The sequence below is a fragment of the Pogonomyrmex barbatus genome, unplaced genomic scaffold (assembly GCF_055798465.1).
Source record: "Pogonomyrmex barbatus isolate J1 unplaced genomic scaffold, ASM5579846v1 scaffold3, whole genome shotgun sequence".
Classification (NCBI taxonomy): Eukaryota; Metazoa; Arthropoda; class Insecta; order Hymenoptera; family Formicidae; genus Pogonomyrmex; species Pogonomyrmex barbatus.
The window spans coordinates 14,064,050-14,087,191 of record NW_028297127.1 but is presented as its reverse complement, the minus strand read 5'-3'; the positions used below and the strand labels follow the sequence as shown (position 1 = coordinate 14,087,191).

At 35.2% G+C, this 23,142-nt stretch overlaps 1 protein-coding gene across 2 annotated transcripts in view; it reads right to left on the bottom strand.

Annotated features, from left to right (window-relative positions):
• The window catches only part of nau (myogenic-determination protein nautilus), a 43,658-nt gene extending 21,590 nt beyond the window's left edge, over positions 1–22,068 (bottom strand). The window contains exons 1-5 of one of the 2 annotated variants that reach the window (XM_089079126.1): positions 21,443–22,068; positions 20,734–21,347; positions 17,436–17,745; positions 15,817–15,987; positions 5,572–5,650 (exon numbers count right to left, since the gene is read on the bottom strand). In XM_089079126.1, coding sequence (XP_088935252.1) covers positions 5,572–5,650; positions 15,817–15,987; positions 17,436–17,745; positions 20,734–21,008 — 835 coding nt within the window. In that variant the 5' untranslated portion in view covers positions 21,009–21,347; positions 21,443–22,068. Of the gene's footprint in view, positions 1–5,571; positions 5,651–15,816; positions 15,988–17,435; positions 17,746–20,733 lie in introns of both variants that reach the window. The other variant, XM_089079124.1, reaches the window with a different exon arrangement.
• Positions 22,069–23,142: the final 1,074 nt, after the last annotated feature.

Here is a 23,142-nt window from a genome sequence, read left to right as displayed (position 1 = left end):
TTTAATATGATGAGAAATAAATTTGTTAACATTTAATAGCATATATATAATATTGTCATCACGTCATTTTATGAGTCGGATTAGAATAGAGTAAATTGATAGTAATATTCACATTAAACGATTACAGCTTAGAATCAAATAAACATGTATGAGTTTTATGATGAACAAAAGTGCAAACATTAATTAATATATACAATAATACAAGTAATTTAGCATAGTATTATAGTATGGTAGTTAAGTGAGTCTATTAAGCAATTGCATTTCAACGCAAGATAGGATTCTATATATAAAGTTATATGAATTAATGTACTTTGAATAAAATCGGAACAAAAGTTTTTGGCAAAGATTATTTAATTATCATGTCTCAAAAGAAATTTAGAGACATAATATATAAATAATCTTAAATACAGACGAAAAGTGTTTCTATATTTTATCCGAAAAATATGTTTTATGGAAATATAATCTATACGCTTGACTTTACGTTTTATTGAGATTTAATCATGTTCTTGAATCCCATTCAGTAATCTCTTCACCTCTCATGTTCGTTTGGTTTTGATAACGTAATAATTCTTCGAAATAAATGTCGTCAAGTTAAGTGAGCGTAAAAAGGAGCGCAAGATAGACAGCCCTCCTCCCCACCCTCCCCATATTTCATTTGTCATAGGCATTGACAACGCCACGCTCGTCTTTTTGACGCAATCAATAGCGCAATCTCTCTCTTTTTTCTTTTTTATTTTATGAACGTTTATGGATTGACGAAGTGTCAGTTTTGGATAGAAAGTCAATTATGAAGATCGAAGCTGCATTGTGGTGGCAGACTCGGGGCAGACTCTTTTGGCGTGCGAGCGATCGAAATTGCACAGGCGGTCGACCGGAAAATAGGACCGCGCCCTCCAACACGCGGCCTCCTGCCTCCCGAATAATTTATCCCAAAACGCGTCGCGTCGTGTCGCCTTCGAGAAGTGAGAGAAGCAAGAGAGAAGCTCCGAAAAAAACGGATGGGATGAATCAAGAGCAAGCGGTAGCGGCTTGCGCCAACTTTATCAAAGTGCGCCAAGTTCAACAAAGTTCACTCGTGATTTCAACACGAGCCACCAAGATAAGCGGAGCCAAACATATTTTCATATCTCAGCAATTGCTAAATTAATTGAATTCCAATTAGACGTAATCAATAGCTAGAGTATTAAATTACATAATAGAAATGATTTTACTTCCGTGCTCTATAAACAGAAATATTGCAGTGCAAGCTCGGAATATGAGATATCTCTAAAAAAAATATGTTGAAAGATATTTATTTGACGTCTAAAAGTGAAAAATTTCGCGCTACTTTATTAACGAGAAATTGTCAGATATCTTAGTGTAATAAATTAAAATGTTTGAATTAAGATACAACAAAATACAAGAAAAGTCTTGCAAAGTGTATTTTTGTATTAAACTTTTCGTATAATCAAAATAAATTTTCCTTTTAAATTATATATTAAATTATATGTTGGTATATCAACTTTTCTAATTACAATAAAATATATTTTATAATTTTAATCATATATTCCTTTATGTATATATTTGATATACTCGATATAATATTACATGGAAATGTGCTAATAAGAGAATTATATTTATTTTTAATTAGTATTACTTTCTTCCAGCACTCTTTTTATAGACATCTATACGTAGTACATTACTTTTCATCCTTAAATGGTAGTAATATATTGTGTGCACTATGCGAGGACTTGGTCTCTGTCGAAAGGATCGATTGCCGGAAAGCGATCTAACCGCAAGCTATTGACAGGAGGATTAATCTCAATTCCGTATTGCGGATCGTGTGATTGATAAACGTCGAAAATGGGCAATAATACTCAAAGGACGGACTAAATATTGTGAATTGAAATATGTCAGACATCTCCTTTTGACTCAATTAAAATCCTCGATCAAATATCGCAAAAGACTCAAAGTCCACGAAATCAATACTCTTTTCAAAAAACGTATTTCAGACCTCTTGTGATGCAAAAAAAAATATAAACTATATCGTATGCAACAAAATTATATATAATGCATACTAGTAGTTAGACTATAGATATGTAAATATGATATAGTTAAATAAAGTAAGTGGGTTAAGCATAGAATAAGGACTAGCGGCGAGCGAAATAATGATTGTAAATGGCGCAGATTTTTTGTAACCCCCAAGGGGAATAATAAAGTTTACATACATAATGCATATTAGATATATTACATGTAATATATATGGAATATCTAAACAAAAATAGATATGTTACATATGTAATATATATGGAATATCTAAACAAAAATATGATGAATGTATGTAGGAGAGACAAAAAATATTAAATGTCATTTTATTTTCATCATGTTTATTAGAAAAATTCTTTCTGCTATCTTAGTGAAACTATGTTAAATTTCATGTACGTTTAACATTACGATCTTCAAAGATTTTTCATTTATTCGAAAAATATCAGGAAACTAAGAAATAAAACATTTGAAACATGCCAATGTATGAGTTTGTATGGTCAATGTAAAAAAGTTAGCAAAACTGTCGAGTATAATGGTATTCTGGATTTTGCTTTTATTGTCTCCATACCGGATATCAAGTACCCGCCCGAATCGATTGTTCGAGTGATCTCGTTGAACCTTCAAATGCTTTTATGTTTCGTTTATTCGGTTATTTAAAAGCTCTTCTCATAACTACTTTTCTCAAAATAATATAAATACTTATTGTGATATTTTATACGTTAAATAAATAAAATAAAAAGAAAAACAAAAATTCCAGTTTACTATAAAGTATCTTCGTAAATAAAGATTCGCAATACCGGCTTGATGCAGGTTATTGCCTTTGTGGTATTAAAGTTTATTCATGGTATACGTTTTACTACTGACATGGAAAGGGCGGGCAAGCACCGCAGATGCGACAAAGCATTTTTTTAACCCTTTCGCTTTCAAGGCGTTGTGTAAACTTTTAATAGAGTTTAAAACTCGCGGGCAGTATTAAGTTTTTAATTTTAAAACTGAAATAAAGTTTTTAGAAACCGGATAATATAGAAACCTTTTTACCTTAGAAAGATAATCGAAAAACTCGATCAAGAAGCAAATGAATTATTTGTGTGACATGGAATTTTCAAAGATATTGAATGTTAGTTAAGTCAAAAGCAAAAGGTTTTACAATTATGCAGTAGTTAGAAATATTAAATAAGCATTGAATCTTAAAACAATCGTATTTTCTGTTAACGCAAAGTTGGTTGATGAATCCAGCTCTAATATAAAAAAATCATATTTTAAACAAAAATTAATCACACAGTCCAAGTTTAAAACAATTTGATCAAAATAATTTAATCAAAAGATCTTTCAATTTTTTCGCGATAGAAAAATAAGACATATTTCTACATCATCTAATCAAAATTATTATGCGGAAAATATAATAATTCAGAAATTCCGATTAAAATTAACAAATTCCTGCTTAAATTAATCAAAAATCTTGATAATTCAGATTAAATTATAATAATTTTAACTAAAATTTCTGGATCATTCATATTTCATCAGAATTTAGCCAACCAAACGATATTTTTCGTGTTATTATCGAGATTATTTCGTTAATGCAATATTGTCGCCTCTGGAAAAAAATTGTGTATTTTATTAAATATATACCATTCTCCCCAGTCAAAATAAGTACAAGTAATATTCCGTCATGTCTTATCCCGCTTTATTCAATTCGCTTCTACATCCGATGTCAACCGAACGACATCCGATTATCCGCGGATTCTGTGCGCCAACTCGTCCTGTTCTTTTAGCAGAGCTCACGAACGCGAGCGTGTCGGATAATCTCTCGTCAGTTTCCACGTGCAACCGAAGATTTTCGTAGGCGCGATATATCGTCTTTACGCGTGTGAGCGATCGCGAGGAGAAATGTCGCATCGCAGAAGCGCGCACGGGTGGGCTATCTATAGCAGCAAATGTAACCGAACGAAGTCTCGGGTGTCACTCAAGGATGACAAAACTCATTAATACCGATCTGCTTAATGCCCCGTCTCGTGTCCGACATTAATCTGCTCAAAAATACCTACCGGGATGTGCGCGAGTGACCCGCCATTTTAGATCGTCCGTGTCGGTTTACTTTGTAAGATGCGGCGTCCTCGGCGTACCTCCGCTCTCGGAGATCACGCGACACGCATGAAACACGCGCCGATTCTAACTCGTTAATACTCAGTGCAGGTTCTCGCTTTCGCTCTGGTGATGCTCCTCGGTGAAGCCAGCAGCTTGAAAAGGAAACGGAAACGACGGAAGTTTCGAACCCGACCCGAGGGTCTTATCGCTTCTGTTTGCGCGCCGTTAAACTATTTTAGATAAGTTCACGCGACCAATCGTGACTCAGACGAAATGAGATATTATTTTTATATCTGACCTATAGCCGCCAGCCAACATCTTCGATAGTCTCTGTACGATAGAGAATCTCTTATTGTTTCCACATATACAAAGTTGTCAAACATTTTAATAATACACTATCTACGCCAAACAAATACACTTGAAGATTATTCACTATAAATTCTATATATTTCGTTTTGGAAAATCTGCTTGTAATGCAATATGTACATGCATTTTTTAAATTAACAATATTATAAAACATATTATAAAATTTTGATTTTTTAAGTTTGATTCGAAACTATATAATTTTTAATTTTTATTAATTTTAAAATTCAAATAAAACTCAATTTATATATTATTATAAATATATATATATATAATTTAAGACTGATATAATTATCAAAATACAAGAAATATCAAGAAATTGTGATAAATATTTTTCATTAAACGCTTGTTCAGAAAAAAGTTAATTTCATTTTAATAGATTTTTAGAATCTGTTAAAAATATATATAGTTCTTCTGGAATACTCTATATATACATGTATTAGAAAATTATACTGAACTATCTATTTTTACACAAATCTCATCTATTTTTGCTCAAATGCGAACGAGACAACGAATACAAATTTAATCTTATGAGCTCTTGAATCGCACAACCGCGTAACGACCATGACTCGCGTACTAATGCCGCCTTATGCGATGCAGATGTTGATTTTTTGCGTGACAGGACGAATCATGAACGAGATGAGAATTCACGGGACTACGGGCACACGATGCACTAATCATTTCGCTTTTTGTTTATGAAAAAATACACATGCGAATACTGTTCTCTTTCTTCTTTCCTCTAATGACTTTTTCACTTGCGTTCTAAGATAATAGAGTTCATTGTTGCATTTAGCATTTAATATTCTCGCCATTGTCTGCTGCGACAGCGTTATTAAAGTAATAGTTAGTAAACTTATCATCGCGCGGAGTAATTGGCGTTTCGGTATCATTTATTATTTATTATGTAATTCGCATACACATAAACACACATAGACACACATGCACACATACAATTCCAGTTACGGTCGCTGGAAGATGCGTCACAGAGCAAGGGAACGGGTGAGAGGGTATCTCGGAGTTAAGTACTTTCCCCCCCGAGAGCCTAAATTTGTAAGCAACCGTATATACGCAGGGTGGAACGCAAGTAATACCACTCACCGTTAATTGGTTGAAACCTTGCCAAAGGATCCGAGAATTGCCGAAGTCTGTCCGTCACGTACTGCGGTGACTCTCCATTCTGTAAATAAGAGAACGAATGTAGAGCCGCGCTCTCTCGATGTAGCTGTTTCTGCTCACGACGTTTCGTTTCGCGACGCAAATGAAACACGGCACGTCGCGAGCACATCATTCACGATGGAAACCGGTCGAGCGTGCTCGGGAATAATGGATTCTCTTCAATAGGGTGGATTAGGGGAGACGACGGATTCGAATTAAATCGACGAATTCTATATCGCACGAATGCCCTCCAATAGGAGACCATCGATCGCGCTACTTTATTTGATTTTCATAGTACGTATAATAATAAAGTCCATTGATTTTAATCGCGCCATTTTTTACATTTTATCCGTCTCTTTTCATTACCTCTAAACCCTAGACAAATATGTATATTCCTTCGATTTCATAAAATTATTAAGATATTTAAATATTATTAAAATATTTAGATATTTATTATTAAAATTATTTAGATATTTATAATATTCAAATACTGAAAATAATGAAAAAATTAATGTTTCGTATAAAATAATATTATATCAATCTATAAAATATATATTATAATTTATATCATATTTTGCCTAGAGATAAAGAGGAAAGAGAAAAATATAATAATTTAAATTTTCATTATACTAATATCTATTTCATTCATTTAACTTCGGCATTAAACTAATTTTACGTATAAAGAATCAGAAAAGAAATGTAGCTTTTTCATTATCATATATTTACGTTCGTCTGATAAAATTCTATTCATTTGGCTTTTAATTATAACGTCTCTCTCTCTCTCTCCCCCCCCCTCTCCGCGCTGTTTAATGCAATCCAAATATATGCTCTGTTTGACTACAAAAAAGAAAATACATTCACTGTATTTTTCGTAAAGCAATGTATAAAGTATATTATTTTACGAAGAACAGTGCAATAACACTAGTTCTATTAATATAAATTTTCTTTTAAAATTGTAACATTATTCATTTAATATTTGTTACTGTAATTAGAGAAAAGATAATTGGTCATTAATATTTTAAACATACTAGAACATAACATATGAAAAGCGTAGCGCGCGCCACTAAGCTTTTCATATTATATATTTTTATATTATTCATTGATGATAGCGACGTACTGTCGTGATGAAAAATAAAAACTCATTCATTCTTGTTCATCTTATCTTTGTCCTTGTTCAAAAGGTTTCGATTTAAAGTTTCATTCGCTACTAACCTCGCCCGTCTTTTACAAATTGTCATTTGCAAATTAACAGTAACTCACGAAATTAGCGCAGCAAAAGAACCAATCAGCATCGCGGAAAAGCGGTAACAATAAACTTCGAGAAATGCGAATAATCGACTTAACTCTTCTTTTTTATTAAGTCTACCTGCGAGACTTGTCTAGCGCGGTTGTTTTTTCTCCATACTTTTTTTTATTATCTATTATTTATTGTTTACAAAAAGAAAAAGAGAGAGAGAGAGATTTTCATACAGTGGAAAACGAATGGTCTTAAAGACGATAATATTTAAATTAAAAATTAAATTAAAAATTTTAAAATAAAACAAAAAAAGATTTTTATCATTTCTTTTACTAAAAAATATCAAGTTTAAAATATACTATAGCATACTTCAAAGCTATAAAGACATTATCAAATAGATTACCACTTTTTATTAAGAAGATTAATCGACTGGGATATGATAAATACAAAACAGCTAAAACGAAGAAATAAAAGTGCACATATAAAGTTTCTCTTTGATATATATATATATATATATATATATATATATATATATATATATATCTATATCTATATATATCTAGATATATATATTTATATATATATATATATATCTATATCTATATATATATATTTATATATATATTTATATATATATATATCTATATCTATATATATCTAGATATATATATATATATATAAATATATAGATATCTAGATATATATATATATATATATATATATATATCTAGATATATATATATATATAGATATATATAGATAGATAGATATAGATATAGATACAGATATAGATATATATCGAAGAGAAACTCTATATATTATATATTTCCATGAAGATAAATAGATAGCGATATTGACCAAGGGCTTTATAGCTTCAAACTGTTAGAATCGTTCAATGGAGACGTGATACATCCTAATCACCCGTTACTTCGTGACGTAACGAATTAATCTTCGCCACGTTATAGCGAATACAAATTCCGATTGTATTCGAGTGAACCATTAACCCGGCCGAACATCAGTTTATCCTACAGTCGAGGATCATCCTGCAGGTATTCACGAGTGGAGCGTGACGACGATAGGGAAGCGGCGATGGGTGGAATCGCTGGAATTATCGTTACCCAATTTGTGCTTCTCCGACGCCGCGCAGCTCGAACTCGAAGTTCGCGAAATTGGGTCACCGCTGGTGCACCGACAGGCAGAAAGCGCATCGACGGATGCGCAAATTGAAAATCGAATACACCGCACATTTGTTCACCATTCCCTGTTATTTGGGAGGTAGCGAGAATTCGATATCACTTTCGCCAGATTTAATTATTTACGCACGCGCGCACATTTTGGACGTACACTTCACATGAATCATTAATATTTGCTTGCATCTGCCAAACGAATATAAATTTGTAAAAAAGATATGTCATAAATATACCATAAAATGTATAATAATAATTCATTTCATATTTCTTACCATATGATAACGCTTTAATGTATATTTCATAATACAAATTATTTTATTACATTTTTACTTTTTTCCAAAATAATTTAATAATATTTATAAAAATACTTAAAAGCATCGAAAATTAAGAAATTAGGATATAATTTGTTACAAAAATATTGTTTGTATCATTAATAAGATCTTATAGAAGCTTATCAACATTATTATATTTCGGCGTAATCCCAAGAGCATAAAATGTAATGCAACCTCTCTAAATAATGAGAATGCACTATGACAAACGAACTGAAGTTGTCTCTAGCCTTGTCGTCCAAGTACTTGAGTTACCAACGTATATGCCAAGAGAGCCATATGCAGGATGATTCACGACGATGTGGCATAAATTTAGGATTTGCACTCCAACATAATTTCATCAGAAGATTTATCTAAACACGGTTACTATCTCAGGGATTACAGAACTACGGTTTACACCGCGAAAAAGATTACGAAAGTGACGAGGCGCAAGAGGTAAGATAGAAGTGCTTACGAAGATGTCTAAAGTATCGATTGACGAAGTATTCCATTGGGGATTGAACTTCGTGGAATATCTCTCGATAAATTCACCATTCGTGTTCATTCGTATTTCAAAAGTCACAACTGCACACGTTTTATTACCCATACAATCGCTAATACCTCATATTGCAATCAATTAATTCGGCCACGTTCGAAAGCCCTTTCGAACAGCTTCCGTGATGCGCATTACACAGCGTCGTAATACAAACCCGCGTAATCACACCACGTAATCATGACATAATTGCGGTAGCGCGCGTGACTGTGAGCGTTGCGCGAATTTGGCTCTAATTAGACGATAAAATCGTGTAGCTTAAGCCACATATCGGAGGAGCAACCTGGCCGAAAATGATGAGACAAGAGTAGAGGGAAAATAAAAATTTGCCTCCTTCACAGCAGAGAGACAGAAAACAGAAAGCGAAACAATTATCTCATTTTTCAAAAAAAAAAAAAAAAAAAAAAAAAAGAAAAACAACCTACAAGAATAAATAGTACCAGACGTAGATGGTTTTACGGACATGATAATTAAACATTTCCTCGGTTTCTCTTTATACGTGATCTCTTGATTTGTGGAATCGTCTTTGGGGGATTTGAAGAACCAAAGAACCGTCTCTTCCATGCCCATTTCTAATGCATATTTATACGGCGACATGACGTAGAATAATTTTTAGCGGCGGTCGTCGACTCGCGCCGGCAATCGTCGTAAACTCCGAAGGATACGTCGACTCGCGCCTCGATTTAGGGCCACGCGCGAGAGCCGAGAGCGATTTACCGAAACAAAATACCACCGGGTCGAAACACTGGCCGTTTACTTTACCAATCGTAGATTCTGGCAGCGAAATACGCGTTTTCGCCTCGCGCGCGCACGTTTGTGAGACACATAAACGTGCTAATGTAGCCGCCGGCGGGCAGGGGCGATAATGCACCCGCGGATCGCGACGACTGAATAAATTTCGAATAATCGCGTGCCCGGGAATACGGGAGGCCCGCTTAAGTGCGAGATATTCTCGCCCGCGCGGGAACCCGAATCGCTTTGCGTTTTACCGGAAATCTCCAGAGACGTATGGAAGCGAGAAGGATCAGCCGCGAGATGCCTCGCGGTGCCTCGACGAAGCTCGGCTTGAAGTACCGAAGTACCGCCGCATGAAGTATCCGCTTGTCTCCATTCGTCACGCCGTATAAGCGTAAACTCAGCGCTCGGGATTTATCGATTGCGCGAGACGGCAACAAATAACACTTACAAAGTTCTAAATGCGCACAGTTTTGTCTCAGAGATTCTTTGATTGGATACGTACTTACGTAAGAGTAAGAGGCGGTTTACTTCACGTATGTTTCTTTTTTTTTTCTTTCTTTTGGTAAACAAAATAAATATTCTAAATTCGGCTCCTTTTAATCTTGTATTTTCACATGAAAAATTTTGTTATTCAAAAAAAATTCACGTGTACGATAGATCAAGTTAGGATTATTCCAGTTTCGCAATAGATACAAGAAGAGGTTTTTAACGTTTCTTTTCATTGATTATCCTCCGGTAACCCCTGGCGCGTCGCCAAGCGACCCGCCGTCATGTCATGTATTTAACCTTTTATTTATACCGATATAATTTAAACCGTTTGTCAAAGGAAAGTCTGGACGGGAAAGCAGTAATTATTGCATTCGATCTATAAATGCAAGACCTCAATGAATATTATCGGGCAACATTCCAGATATGCAGCTTCTGTGCGTATCTCTGTGAACTCATCGTGAACTTGAAAAGGAAATATAAAGATTTTCTATAAAAAACATTTTTCATCGCGTATCTTTGAGTCATTTAAGTTTTACCGATAAACTTTTTTGGTTTATACAAAAATTTGATCTGATTATTGTGACTTTGACAATAAATTATATACATCTAGATTGTAGTCACGAAAAATTGAGCTCCGGGCAACACCCACTCATCTTGGCCGTTATTTCGCACGTTATAACATCAGGAACAAGAAGACGATGTTACTCACAATTTATAGTTAAATAAATAGATTTTATGCCAATAAACTTATCGAGGATGAAAGGGTTGAAAGATTTGTTATATACCGACGTCGCTTCCAACCGACGGTTCCCCCGGGTTTAAGAACAATCAGATATATCAGAATTTCGATTGAAGTTGAAACAAAAAGCGTAAAAATATGATCAAAAAAAATAATAAAACAAAATTGAACAACCGGGAATGAGAGTAGAGCGCAACGAAGTGAAGTCAGAAATCAAAGCTTAACAAGGAAGCGGTCGTTCCGATCGACATTGAAAGCTCGTTTTCCCCGTCAGTGGCTACCACCGGAGCATGATCGGCGAATGCGCATCGGATGCATTCCGAGGGCGGGGAATGCGAGGCGCGGAATGAAGAGTTTGTGATCGAGAATCATCGCTTCTCGTTTTCCACGAGGAGAGAATCGGCCGCGTTCTTTCTCTCCTTTCTCGCCTTCTCTCTCTCTCTCTCTCTCTCTCTCTCTCTCTCTCTCTCTCTCTCTCTCTCTCTCTCTCTCTCTCTCTCTCTCTCTTCGCTTAACGTATCGATCAACGTGCCGTGTCGGAATGTCAATCGCTCACTCGGCCTGCGAATTCGTTCTTTTCCTTCCTCCCTCTCTCGTTCACTCCCGCGCTTCAACGGGCGGCAACGTATCTCGCTAAACGCAATCCCGCGCGCATTTTATTCGGTCCCGTATCATCTGTTTGTCCTCGGCGCATCTATATGCGGCATCGCGGCGGACTATTCTCGGAGTGAAAGCGACTCCTCTCGCACTGTTCACCGCCGCGGCGTGTGTTTCGAGAAACACTCCGAGGTCCAGCGCGATACATTCTCCCGGCAGTGATATACAACCACCGTAGAAATGGGGGGGGCGGGGGGGGGGGGAGAGGGTAAATCGGGGTGTCCAGTCGCGCTCGAACGGAGAGCAGTGATCAAAGATAAAAAAGAACTCGTCAGTCCGCAGTAACATCTATCACACTGTGTACGAATACACTCGGGGAAAAATAGATCTCTGATGTGAAAAACAATCAATATGTCATCTGTCAATAAATTCTCTTTTCTCCTATCAAATTAATTCTTTGATTTTAATAGATATTGCGAAATAAATATAAGTTATAAGTAAATAATAGAGCGCAAATTTGTTCGAATTTGAATTGAATCGAATCATAATGGTTTTCGAATCTGAAAGGTATGAAATTGAATAGTTCGAGAATTTTGAATCAATGATTCAATTTCGAATCAATCGCCTATTTTGATCGCTTCATTTATGTCTCCATTTAATTCTCATCAATTTGTATCTTGTACATTACTGTGCATACTGGAAATATTATTGAACACTAAAATCCTGCTATAATCATTGTGGATCTTTTCTGGATGTAATTGAAAAATTATTAATTTACTGTCATAAATGTTTTTAGAATTATATGTATCTAAAAAAATAATGGACCTAAGGTTCCTAGTTATTCAGCTGAGAACTTCGCGCTGACTATAATATCACAATGTCGCGGTAAAAATTAGACGCTTATTCATCCTTGTTCATCTTATCCTCGTCTTTATTCATCTTCATATTAAATGACGTGCTGACAATGAAATTTTTTATTGTACCTAATTTCGTTATTACTTAATTGTGCAGATATAATTTGTACCAAATTCGTAAAAATGGATGGCAACTAAAGTTATTTTGAATTTTATATGTAAAAACTCACTTCTTTCAACAGTTGTCAAATCGTGTGTTTTTCTGTCTGAATAGGCTTCATTTTACTTTTTATGTCTATTTATTGACTATCAGGAAAGAGAAGAATAATAGCTGTCTATTTTCATAAGTCTTAAAGCCAAGTCTCAAGTGTCATTTTAGTCAAATACCTCTTTATTTGCAAATTATGTGCAATAAATTTCACTGTATCATTTCGCGCTTATGACATCACGATTTCAATATGGCCGCGATTCATTAGTCAAAAGCCTTAACGCTATATCAAATCAAATACTGACTGTATGTAAAAATCATTTATTTTAGTAATCCATTTTAGTCTTGATCTGATAACGTGTATTAAATACAATACAATCACAAATAAGTTAATAGATGATTAATAGATTCTTTCTACGCCTTCTTCCAAATTTGCTATAAAAGCCATTTTAGATTGTAATCGTTTGCAATGTAAATCCAGAAAAATTTAATTCGAATTCGATTCGTATTCGAAGAGATTCTATTCGATTCGATCTCGTCAATCTCGTAAATGCTTGAGTCTCTAATGAACAAGATAATAAAAATTGATGCATCTTTGAGTCATCGCTAAGTCTTTTAGCTTCAATTCGGAAATCGGAATAAGATTTTTTTACAAAACATTCTTCTTTTATATATACTACGCTCTTTCCAGATGTAAATCTACAGATTCTTTCTGCGAATCCCAATCATCAAATTTAATCGGTTTACGCAAGGTGCATATATTGTCATTTTGGGAAATTTATTGCGACGTCATTGCCGCTCGTTCTCATGTTGTACATCGAGGCGCGAAGGCGCAATTTCGATGTCTCCGAGTATTAATATCCGATGAAAATCCCTTGACGGCGGTTCGCGTCGTGTCGCGTTTTAGAGTCGAACAAACCCACCGGCGGCGGTCGACGAACGTGGGGGTCGGCAAGTACGGGGGTCGACGAAAGCGCGAGACAAATTGAGCCCGGGCTTTGTAAGATCTAGGAACGCGAGTCTGCCCGTTGTGTTGCAAGATAAGAGGGTGTTCGGGGGGAGGTAGACGAAGAAGCTGAGAGCTCCCCGCGTTTCCGGTCCTGCACCCTAAGAGCGCTACACGAACAGAGGGGAAAAGGGATTCCTGAGCGAAGAATTTCGACGACGATCTCATTGCGCTGTCGCGGAAATTCTCTTCTCCCCTGACCGGGGCCGGAGGGAGGGGGAGAGGGATTACACAATGAAATATATCTTCTCGCTCTTTCGCGCGCGCACGTCGGCACACCCTCGTTAAATATAAGCCCGCCGTACCTCGTAACGGCAAAGTCCCACAAATCACAATGTCCGCAAAAAAAACAACACGGGGGAAGAAGAAATCTCCCGCGTTCCGTTAGGTCCCGGTTCCATTAGGTCAACTTCTCTTTGCCGCTCTTATCTCTCCGCCAGTGTCCTCTTACCTTAATAATGAAGGGAAGAGAAAGAGAGAATGTTAGGATAGATGATCGGGATCATTCGATAATGCCACTTAGAAGCACTTTAAGCATCAGTCGGATAAGCATGCTTGCTACCTCTCAGAGGAAAATAAGCTCGCCAGAGTTCAATTGGATTTTGCTCTCGTTGCCAATCGCGCAGATCTATTTCTCTTCCAGACTGTAAGTCGAGATAATTTATGCGCTACTCTAAACTGAAAAGTCCGATCGTTTAAATTCTCTCGCTTTTTGACCTAAACCGAAATTTTGCAATTTAAGAACGAAAGTACTTTATATGTCAAAACATATGAGAATCTCATATAAATTGAAAATCATTCTTGCAAAATGTAAGAATTATGAATTTGCACGATTAAGTTATTCACGAATTTATCACACGAATTTTAAAATCATATAAATATGTTACACTAATTTTGTGATAATCCAATATTTTTTTTATGATTTCTATATTTCTTAACGATAAATATTTAGAAATAATAAAATTTGTAATTATTGAAACACATATCAAGTACGCATGCACCGATATGCATACCGATAGATTGTCGGACAACGAGTTCGATGGAAGAGAAACACGATTACATTCCAATTAACGTCTGAAATCGGAATCGCTCCGAGATATCCATCCGCAATATATATCGCACTGATGTACCGTCGCTCGATGTAAAACTTAACGAACCTGACAAAATGGAAATTTTCATTCGCAAATTCATCGTTTGTTAGCCTTTGTGTAAACTCTGCTATGTAAAAGTATGAAATCATATTACAAAATTTTTTTTATAATGTATGCTATATAATGGAAATAAAGAATAATAAATCATTTATTCTAACAAACATAAAATAATTCCATGTACAATTTAATAAACATGCTAACTTCATGTTGTAAAATATTTTCTAAAAAAAATCTATTTAGATACAATTTTATAAAGGTGCTTTGAGAATGCACGTAGCTTATTTCCGTTCAAAAAGTTACTTACGCACAGGAGTTGCATTTCTAGCCATATATTTTTGCTATCGTCATCATTATCATAAATGATAGTGCATCCTTTTGAAACCGAGATATTCAAGATAACCCTTTTTATTCCACAAAAAACGATGGTACGAACTTAATGGTGTTGTGGATCAGAAACCATTAGAGTCAGTCTGCGATGCACATGTTAGACATGTGTAACTATGTGAACTATGTTGACTGCAATACTTAAATGCATCTTATTGCAAAAACACAATATACCATTCTTACTTTTTATCAATTAGAAACAAAATTAATTGCTTATATTAATTGCGAATGTAATATAATGAATTTAATTCATTTATATACACGTATATAGATTCATACATTAAAATTTTGTTTCATTCAAATTATTCTTTGATACTACCATAAAACCTATTAATTTTGTCATATCACAATATCGCAATATAATAATACGAATAATTATACGAATGATATTGTCATAAATATTACAAAATTAAATTGAAAAATACTTAGAAAAATTTATATAATTAATATTTTGAAAACTAAATTTAATATCTTGAAAATTGAAAATTAAATTAAAAATTCTTAATATTAAAAATTAAAAGATTCCCATTGTTTCCAAAACTGGTTACTGATTATCGATAATTATTTTAAATTAATACTAATAATTCAATAACAATTAATACTAATAAAGTGCCCTAATAATATTTAACATCAATATGAATAAATTTAATTTTAAATTTAGGATACGAAATTCATCATCAAAACTAATTTCTATATTAATTTTATTAATTTAAGCTATCACACGTAATACGTACTATGCTCTCGGCAGAAGGATGATCCTGATGTCCGGAAGGTCTATTTCCTTGTAATAGCGCCTCGAGACTCTCGATATACTCGATAGCGTTCCGCAATATCTCCACTTTCGGTAAACGTTGGTTAGGATTGTTGCTCGTCCTCCTCTTGAGCACCTCAAAAGCCTCGTTGACCTGTAATAGAAATTGCATAATTAACCATACGCGTCACCAACTGCGTGAATAATATACACAATAATGCAGCGAACATTGAGAAGGAAATCCTATAAAACGAATATATCGCGTTTATTCATTATCAGAATTTCCTGAAACTATCGAATACACATGTTGGAAAACGTCTTGCAGTCATAGCGAAAATGATTTCGATACTAAAATGAATAAATGACTAGCGGGCACTGCGATTTTGTATTTAATTACATAAATGACATCAGAGTAATTTGTCAAATTTAACAAGAAAGTCTCTCTGAGGCATCCAATCAGATAAGTCTCTCATACTTTTTAGAAAAATTGTTATTATTTAGTTATGAGATCTAAATTTTCTTGCATGTATCGTTAGATATTGTTATAAACTTTACGTACCTTACGACAAACAATTTTTTACAAAAAACAGCGATACGTTTTAACATTAAAAATTCTAACTAAACTAGCGAAAAATTTTTGAGTAACTAAATTCATATCCGGCAAGGTTATTCTTTTCCTTTTATTGCATAAAAATATAAAAATTCATCATAAATATTCCGTTTTTTTATTTTATTCACTTTTTCCCGATGTTACATATGCAGGCATACGGGAGTCAGATTTCAAACGACTCTCACCAAGATTTAACACTTAGGTCCATCCTCGAAACACTATTCGTCATTCGAATCATCCAAAGCGGCGCTTAGTCGACGATCACTTCGCGTGCGCAGATGTTTTCTTTCCGTCAGCGCGCTCTCTTTGAGGTTGTTTACTTCGAAAACACGATTCGCGCGTGACGTGCTTTAAGCAATTATGAGCAGACCGACCAAAACAGCAACGTTCAGTAAACGAGAAACGTGATATAGATGCAGTTACAACTGATTCTTCCGCCATTTCCGCGGCATACATTTATTAGTTTTTAAAAATCAAGATAGTTATATAATCGAGTTTATTAAAAAGCTGTAATAATTCATAAAGCTACTCTTTATATTGTCAACACATCAAAGTGCATCCTAAATGAAAAAAAAACGAATATTTATGTTATTATTAGAGAAAAAGATTGTTTATTGAACTAGCATATTAGCATATTTTAAAAATTAGATCTAGATTAAAAATTCTACACACCATCGTGTTATCAGCTCTTTAAAAAGATGTGGATTGAAGAACACACACACACACACACACACACACACACACACACACACACACACACACACACACACACACGCACGCACGCACGCACGCACGCACGCACACACACACACACACACACACACACACACACACACACACACACACACACACACACACGCACGCACGCACGCACGCACGCACGCACACACACACACACACACACACACACACACACACACATGTCGATAGGAGATATGAGATATCTATGAAATATATGAAACATGTGCTTTAGGGGTTAAATGGCAACTGACCTTTCTCAAGCGCCGTCTCTCGCGCAAGGTGGCGGCTTTCCTTCGATCGACAGTGACGGTCTTCTTCTTGCAAGCCTTGCAGGCCCATAGAAGACACCTGCGCGGTCCATGCGGCGAACTGGCATCCAAAACGTGAGGATGGGGCACATGCTCGATCGACTCGCTTTCATTCGCCTCGCTCGTCTCGTTGAGCTCGTTAGTCTCGTTGGTCTCATCGGCATCTGCGGAACCAGACTCGAGGTCGGCCGAAGCGTCCGCCGATATCACTGACGAGGCGTCATCCGAATCGAGAGTGTACCGAGATTGCGACCTGCATCACGAATCGCTTTATACCCATCGGAATTGCAGGAATTGCAGGAAGAACGTGTTAAAGATAAGTGATCTCTTTTGTTCTTACTGGCTTACTGTAAGTTACCAGTGTTATTTTCAACAAAAAATAATTTTTAAAGTGATATTTATCCTAATATATATTTCTTTGTAGATTTTACAAAACTTTTATTTTCAAGAAAAGAAAATCTATATATATATATATATATATATATATATATATATATATATATATAGATAGATAGATAGCATTTTGCAAGAATGTTATAAAATTACACACATCTCAATAAAATTCTGCTGAAACGTAACTCATTCTATAATTTCAGTTTTTAAATGAAAATAAATTCCGTTGTTCGAATTAATTTTTATTCGATTAGTCTGTCGCAAAATAATTACATAAGGATATCCAGTTTCTGATAAAGCAACGTTTATCTTCGCGCTTGTATATACATACTGCGACATAAATTTTCGTTTCGTGGAAGACGAGCTATTGCAGTACCGCGCGATCGAACGTAAAAGCCGCGCTGATCAAATGCTAAAAGGTTCGGCATAGCTCTTTAGCGAGTGAACGAATTTGCGTGGATTCTTGCCTTAATCATCCTTTAGTTATCGCTGGCAGTTAATGACGGACGCAGGCGCGTAGGCCAGTCAGGAGGCGGTTTCCGCGATTGGATACGTTCCAGGTGGTCCCGCAAAGAACGTATTTCCTCGTCGCGAGGAGACGCCTCCCGTCTTAACGAGAGGAACGTGTGTACAAAGGCGAAACGCGATGAACGAAGTGAAAATGGTTTAATGCGCGGTAAATCCGTCGTCGGGTCTTCATTGGGGATAATGATTCTCGCTCGCGGCTTCGATTCGATCATACGACAACCACAAAAGCTCATTTAAATTTTATCATATTTCATCATAGACGGATCAATGAAGCATAAGAATCCAACAATGAAAAAAAAATTTCAAAAAAAACATGTCAGATAATATGACACAAAAATGTAAATTTGTGTAATATAATTTCTTACTTTGATTTAATAATGGAAATATTAAGCAGATATTTTTTTTACTTATTTCTCAAAATATATTAATTCAATACTTAAACTAATTTATTTTATTTTAATTTTCAACAAAATTGATTTATAATATGGCAAGAGAAAAAGAAACAAAATACATAAGCTAACTAAAAAATATATTTCGATTTATGTCAAATAGATGTAAAATTTAGTGGATAATTTGTATAAATAAAAATTTTTCATGATGCAAATATACATATAGTTATGCTAATATAACATTAATTCACGAAAGCGACGTACTGCAGCTTCGCGCTTTGAATAGTAAAACAATGTACGAATAAATCTGATTTGGCTACACAAAACCCAATAATGCTTCGATATTACAAAGGTAAAAGCCAACAAAAGAGAAATGCATAAAAGATAGATCATAGCTCACGATATCCTAGAGGATATGATAAAATATAGCAACCTGAAAAAGAACTATTATATCACATAAATAAATATGAATAAAAAAGAGAGTAACGTCATCTAATTATTTTATTGTTAAAAAAATTTTTGAGCATACTTATATATATATATATATATATATATATATATATATAGCAAAATAACAAATAGCAAGCAGTAAAAAAATAATAAACGAGAATAATTCTAATTGATCGAGTTAATCCCAATAATGTTGAATATCACTAGGAAATGATAAAGAAAGCAAAAGAACATACAAAAAAATCTTGAAAAGGCGATCAATCTTGTCACCTGGTGCAATGCAGAACAATTAGTCATATTTTGGAGAGTATCCATCAAAGTATCTGAAGTTTTCAAGTGCTAATTCATCAAGTGTCACATTCTTCTTGCAAAAATTCAATATAGTTCAGAAAGGATAAAAGTATTAAATTTCAATTTTTTAACGATAAGGTACCCAATTTTATTCTGGAAACATAATATACGTAATCATACTTAACTAATACCCTTCTGCTACAATATCGATTTATGCGGTCAATATAGAATATTATTCTACATATAAATTGATTTCATTTTATTTCATTTTAAATTATGAAAATCTGTTTGTAATTATAAATTTAATTTAAAAATATGTCAAATAAATCATGTTACAAGAGAAATAAGAAAAGAAACAGTATAAAAAAATAAAAAACGATTGATGAAATAAATTTCCTATTTCTAATTTCTAATGAGAAATGTAATAATAGAACAATCTATACGTAATTTATAAAATATATACTCTGATATATAAAACTTTATCATTTTACTGAGTATTTCTATAAAATTTATTTCCGAAGTTATACCTACATTGTATGAAACAATAAATTTTAGTGAAGGAGAAAAGAAGAGAATAATAAGGAAGAGGCTATAAAGTTGTGATAAAGTGACAAGAGAAAAGAGGGAAATTGGAACAATCCAAAGAAACAAATCAACTTAATAAGAATGGCCAAGTCACAATAGAAATATCCGTAATTATTAAATTATAATATTATTAAACATACTTCTAAGATAAGATTAATTAAATAAGATAGAATATAATTATAAGATTAATTAATAAGATATAATTATAAGATTAATTAATAAGATAGAATAGAATTAAGCTTAATTAAATAAGATAGAATATTAGTTGTAATCACATGTTTATCAAATTAAAATTAATTAGATGTTACAGAAAGAAAATCTCATATAACAATTTTCAATATCGTTATTATTTGATAAATAACATTCTATAAAATATGTACAATATGTACAAATATATATATATATATATATATATATATATACAAATGTATTTCTATAAAATATATGTACAATAATACATTATCATTGATAATGTTAAATTAAAAGATTTGAAGCCAAACTTTTTATAAAGTTTTCTCATATCATTTCATTATAGTTAGGGTTACGATGTCCTAGTTTTGAGCTCGTTGAGCGGTACTAAAAATGTAATCTGGATGAAAACTCACCTGATTCGGTCATTGCGATAATTCAACGAGCCGGCCGACGCCAAAGCGTTGTTAGCGCCGATAATTCTCGCGCGGTCGTCCGTATCCCTCCTAGTGACGTATCCTTGCAGATACTCAGGCTCGGTCGGCGTGTAGACGCGCCGATACCGATGAGAGTGATGAGGATGATGATGATGATAATGATGGTGGTGCAAATGGTGACGGTAACCGTCGTAGGCTGACCTCGTGACCGCTTCGTAGGCGTAGGGTACCGTGTCCGTCACGAGGGTCATCATCTCACGCGGTCTTCGTTGTCGATAAAAAACGTGTGACGTCACGTGCCGGTCACTGTACTCGATCACCCGAAGCAGCCGTCGAAGCACACCGATCGTCCACGTGTTCACCCTCGCGCGAACTCATCACGGACTCGATTATCGACGGTGCGAAATCGCGCGTAGTTTAATTCAATTTCTCTTCGACATCATCAGCGCCTTGATCGTCGTGTTTCCTATCGAACAACCACTCGTCTACCTTCTGCGGCTCTACTTCAACTATTGGGAAAAGATTTGATTTGGATAGAGGCTTGCTGGGCAAAGAGAACCGAGAGATACGATCTTCCGAGATGACAGCTCGGGCTGTAATGTAATCAGAGGAGTTAGCTGATTTAAAGATAGAGACGACCCATGCTAAAGATATCTGTCATAAAATTGCGACAGCGCTTTCTCTTTACTTTTACTCGTCGCGATAGCGGCTAATTTGCTTTGCTCTTCTTCTCTCTTGGAGGGATGATGAATCGCTAATCCCAGTAAGGACACGATCGCACTCGATGGTCGGTGTTAACTCTTCCTTTAACTTCTTCGTTAACTTTGCCGAGTCCAAGGTTCCCGGCCAATTCCGTCCAAGGTGTGGGATTTTCCGCTCTGATTCGCTAAAACCACTAAGATTCCATCGTCGCTCGTTATTTAAGTTGCTCAACTCACTCCACTGTTCCGTTTTTCGACCACACGGCGATCTTTACGGTTCCGACGATCAACGCCGTTCAAACTAAATCAGTCATGAATCAAGGCAAAAGATCGATTCTCGAGAACAAAATTATCTTACAAAATTATCTTACGAAACACACAAGCGCACTTAACACCAAACGCACTTTTGTCTTATGATTTATGAAAATCGTGCAAAAAAAAACAAAAAAAAAATGAGAACGAGCTGTATTCGATCACTGGGAAGATGTTATTCTCAGAATTTCGTCACTTCATCCGGATGCCGGATCACGAGTCCCGATTCTCACCGGCGGAAAATTCTTCCGCCGGGGGCTATCCGAGTCGGTCGAACCAGATCCGCGGACAGATCCGAAAACCTCGTAGTCGGAGATCAGAATGAAGACTTGGATATCCTCTTGGTAGGTATCGGCCTCTCCGCCACATGGCATCTCTTGACGCGCGCGAGCGCGTGTCGTTAAGCTCATTCGGTCGCTCGCGCACGCACACACGCTCGCGTAGAAGATGCGTCGGGATTATTTTACGTGTTACATGTGTGTTGTCGACGGTCACACCCAGGCTGACTATTTTTAAGGACGCCGGGCCAATCGCGACCGGGGAAAATCACCTTCGAATCCGCTGTCGCTCCGCCTCTGTACTGTCATAGATGCACGAGTTTGGCAGGGACTCATCACGGGGTGTGGTTTAATCATTAATGAGAGTTAGATTCGTCGGACGAGAGCTTTCGGCCGCGGCGAAATCACCGACGAGCAGCGTCGACTATTACGCGGGTCTGGGATTTAAATCAACGCTGGTAGCACGGTGGTCCGAAAGCATAACAACCCGAACGAAGTGCTAATCGGCTAAGGACTGCTATCACGAACATTAGTTGCGGTTAACTGAGATTTAAACCGCTTCTCCCGTCTCCCTTCCTTTTAATTTTCTCTGAAGAAAGATAGATGATCACTTACGCGCGTTAATTAATATTAATTCAGATATACAAATTTTATATCTCTTAGACTTACACGTTTCTCCGGCATTTCTACGGCGTTCAACATTGGTCTTATTATTATTAGATAAATAATTAAACTTATTCAAATATATCCTTGTATTTCTAACAAAAGAGCACGTAATATTTGTTAATAATGTCGTACATTTTTTCAAAAGTTTTAAAAATTGAAGAAAACTATTGATAGCAAAATAGTATAGCTCGAGTTAAAAAAAATATTTTTCTTACACTTTAATCCGTGGTATCTTAAAAAGGATATATATTTCCACCTAATTTTCGATGCCCTAATTTCTGATATACTAATAAAACAATTTTTTTATAATTATTAATAGCAAGATTGAAATTTCAATCGTTTTCTAATATAACTGCGTCAATTGTACACACATATTTCATCCAGTCATGGTTTCTGCGGATATTGCGGCTCGCCAGCAGTTTCTGGTATGT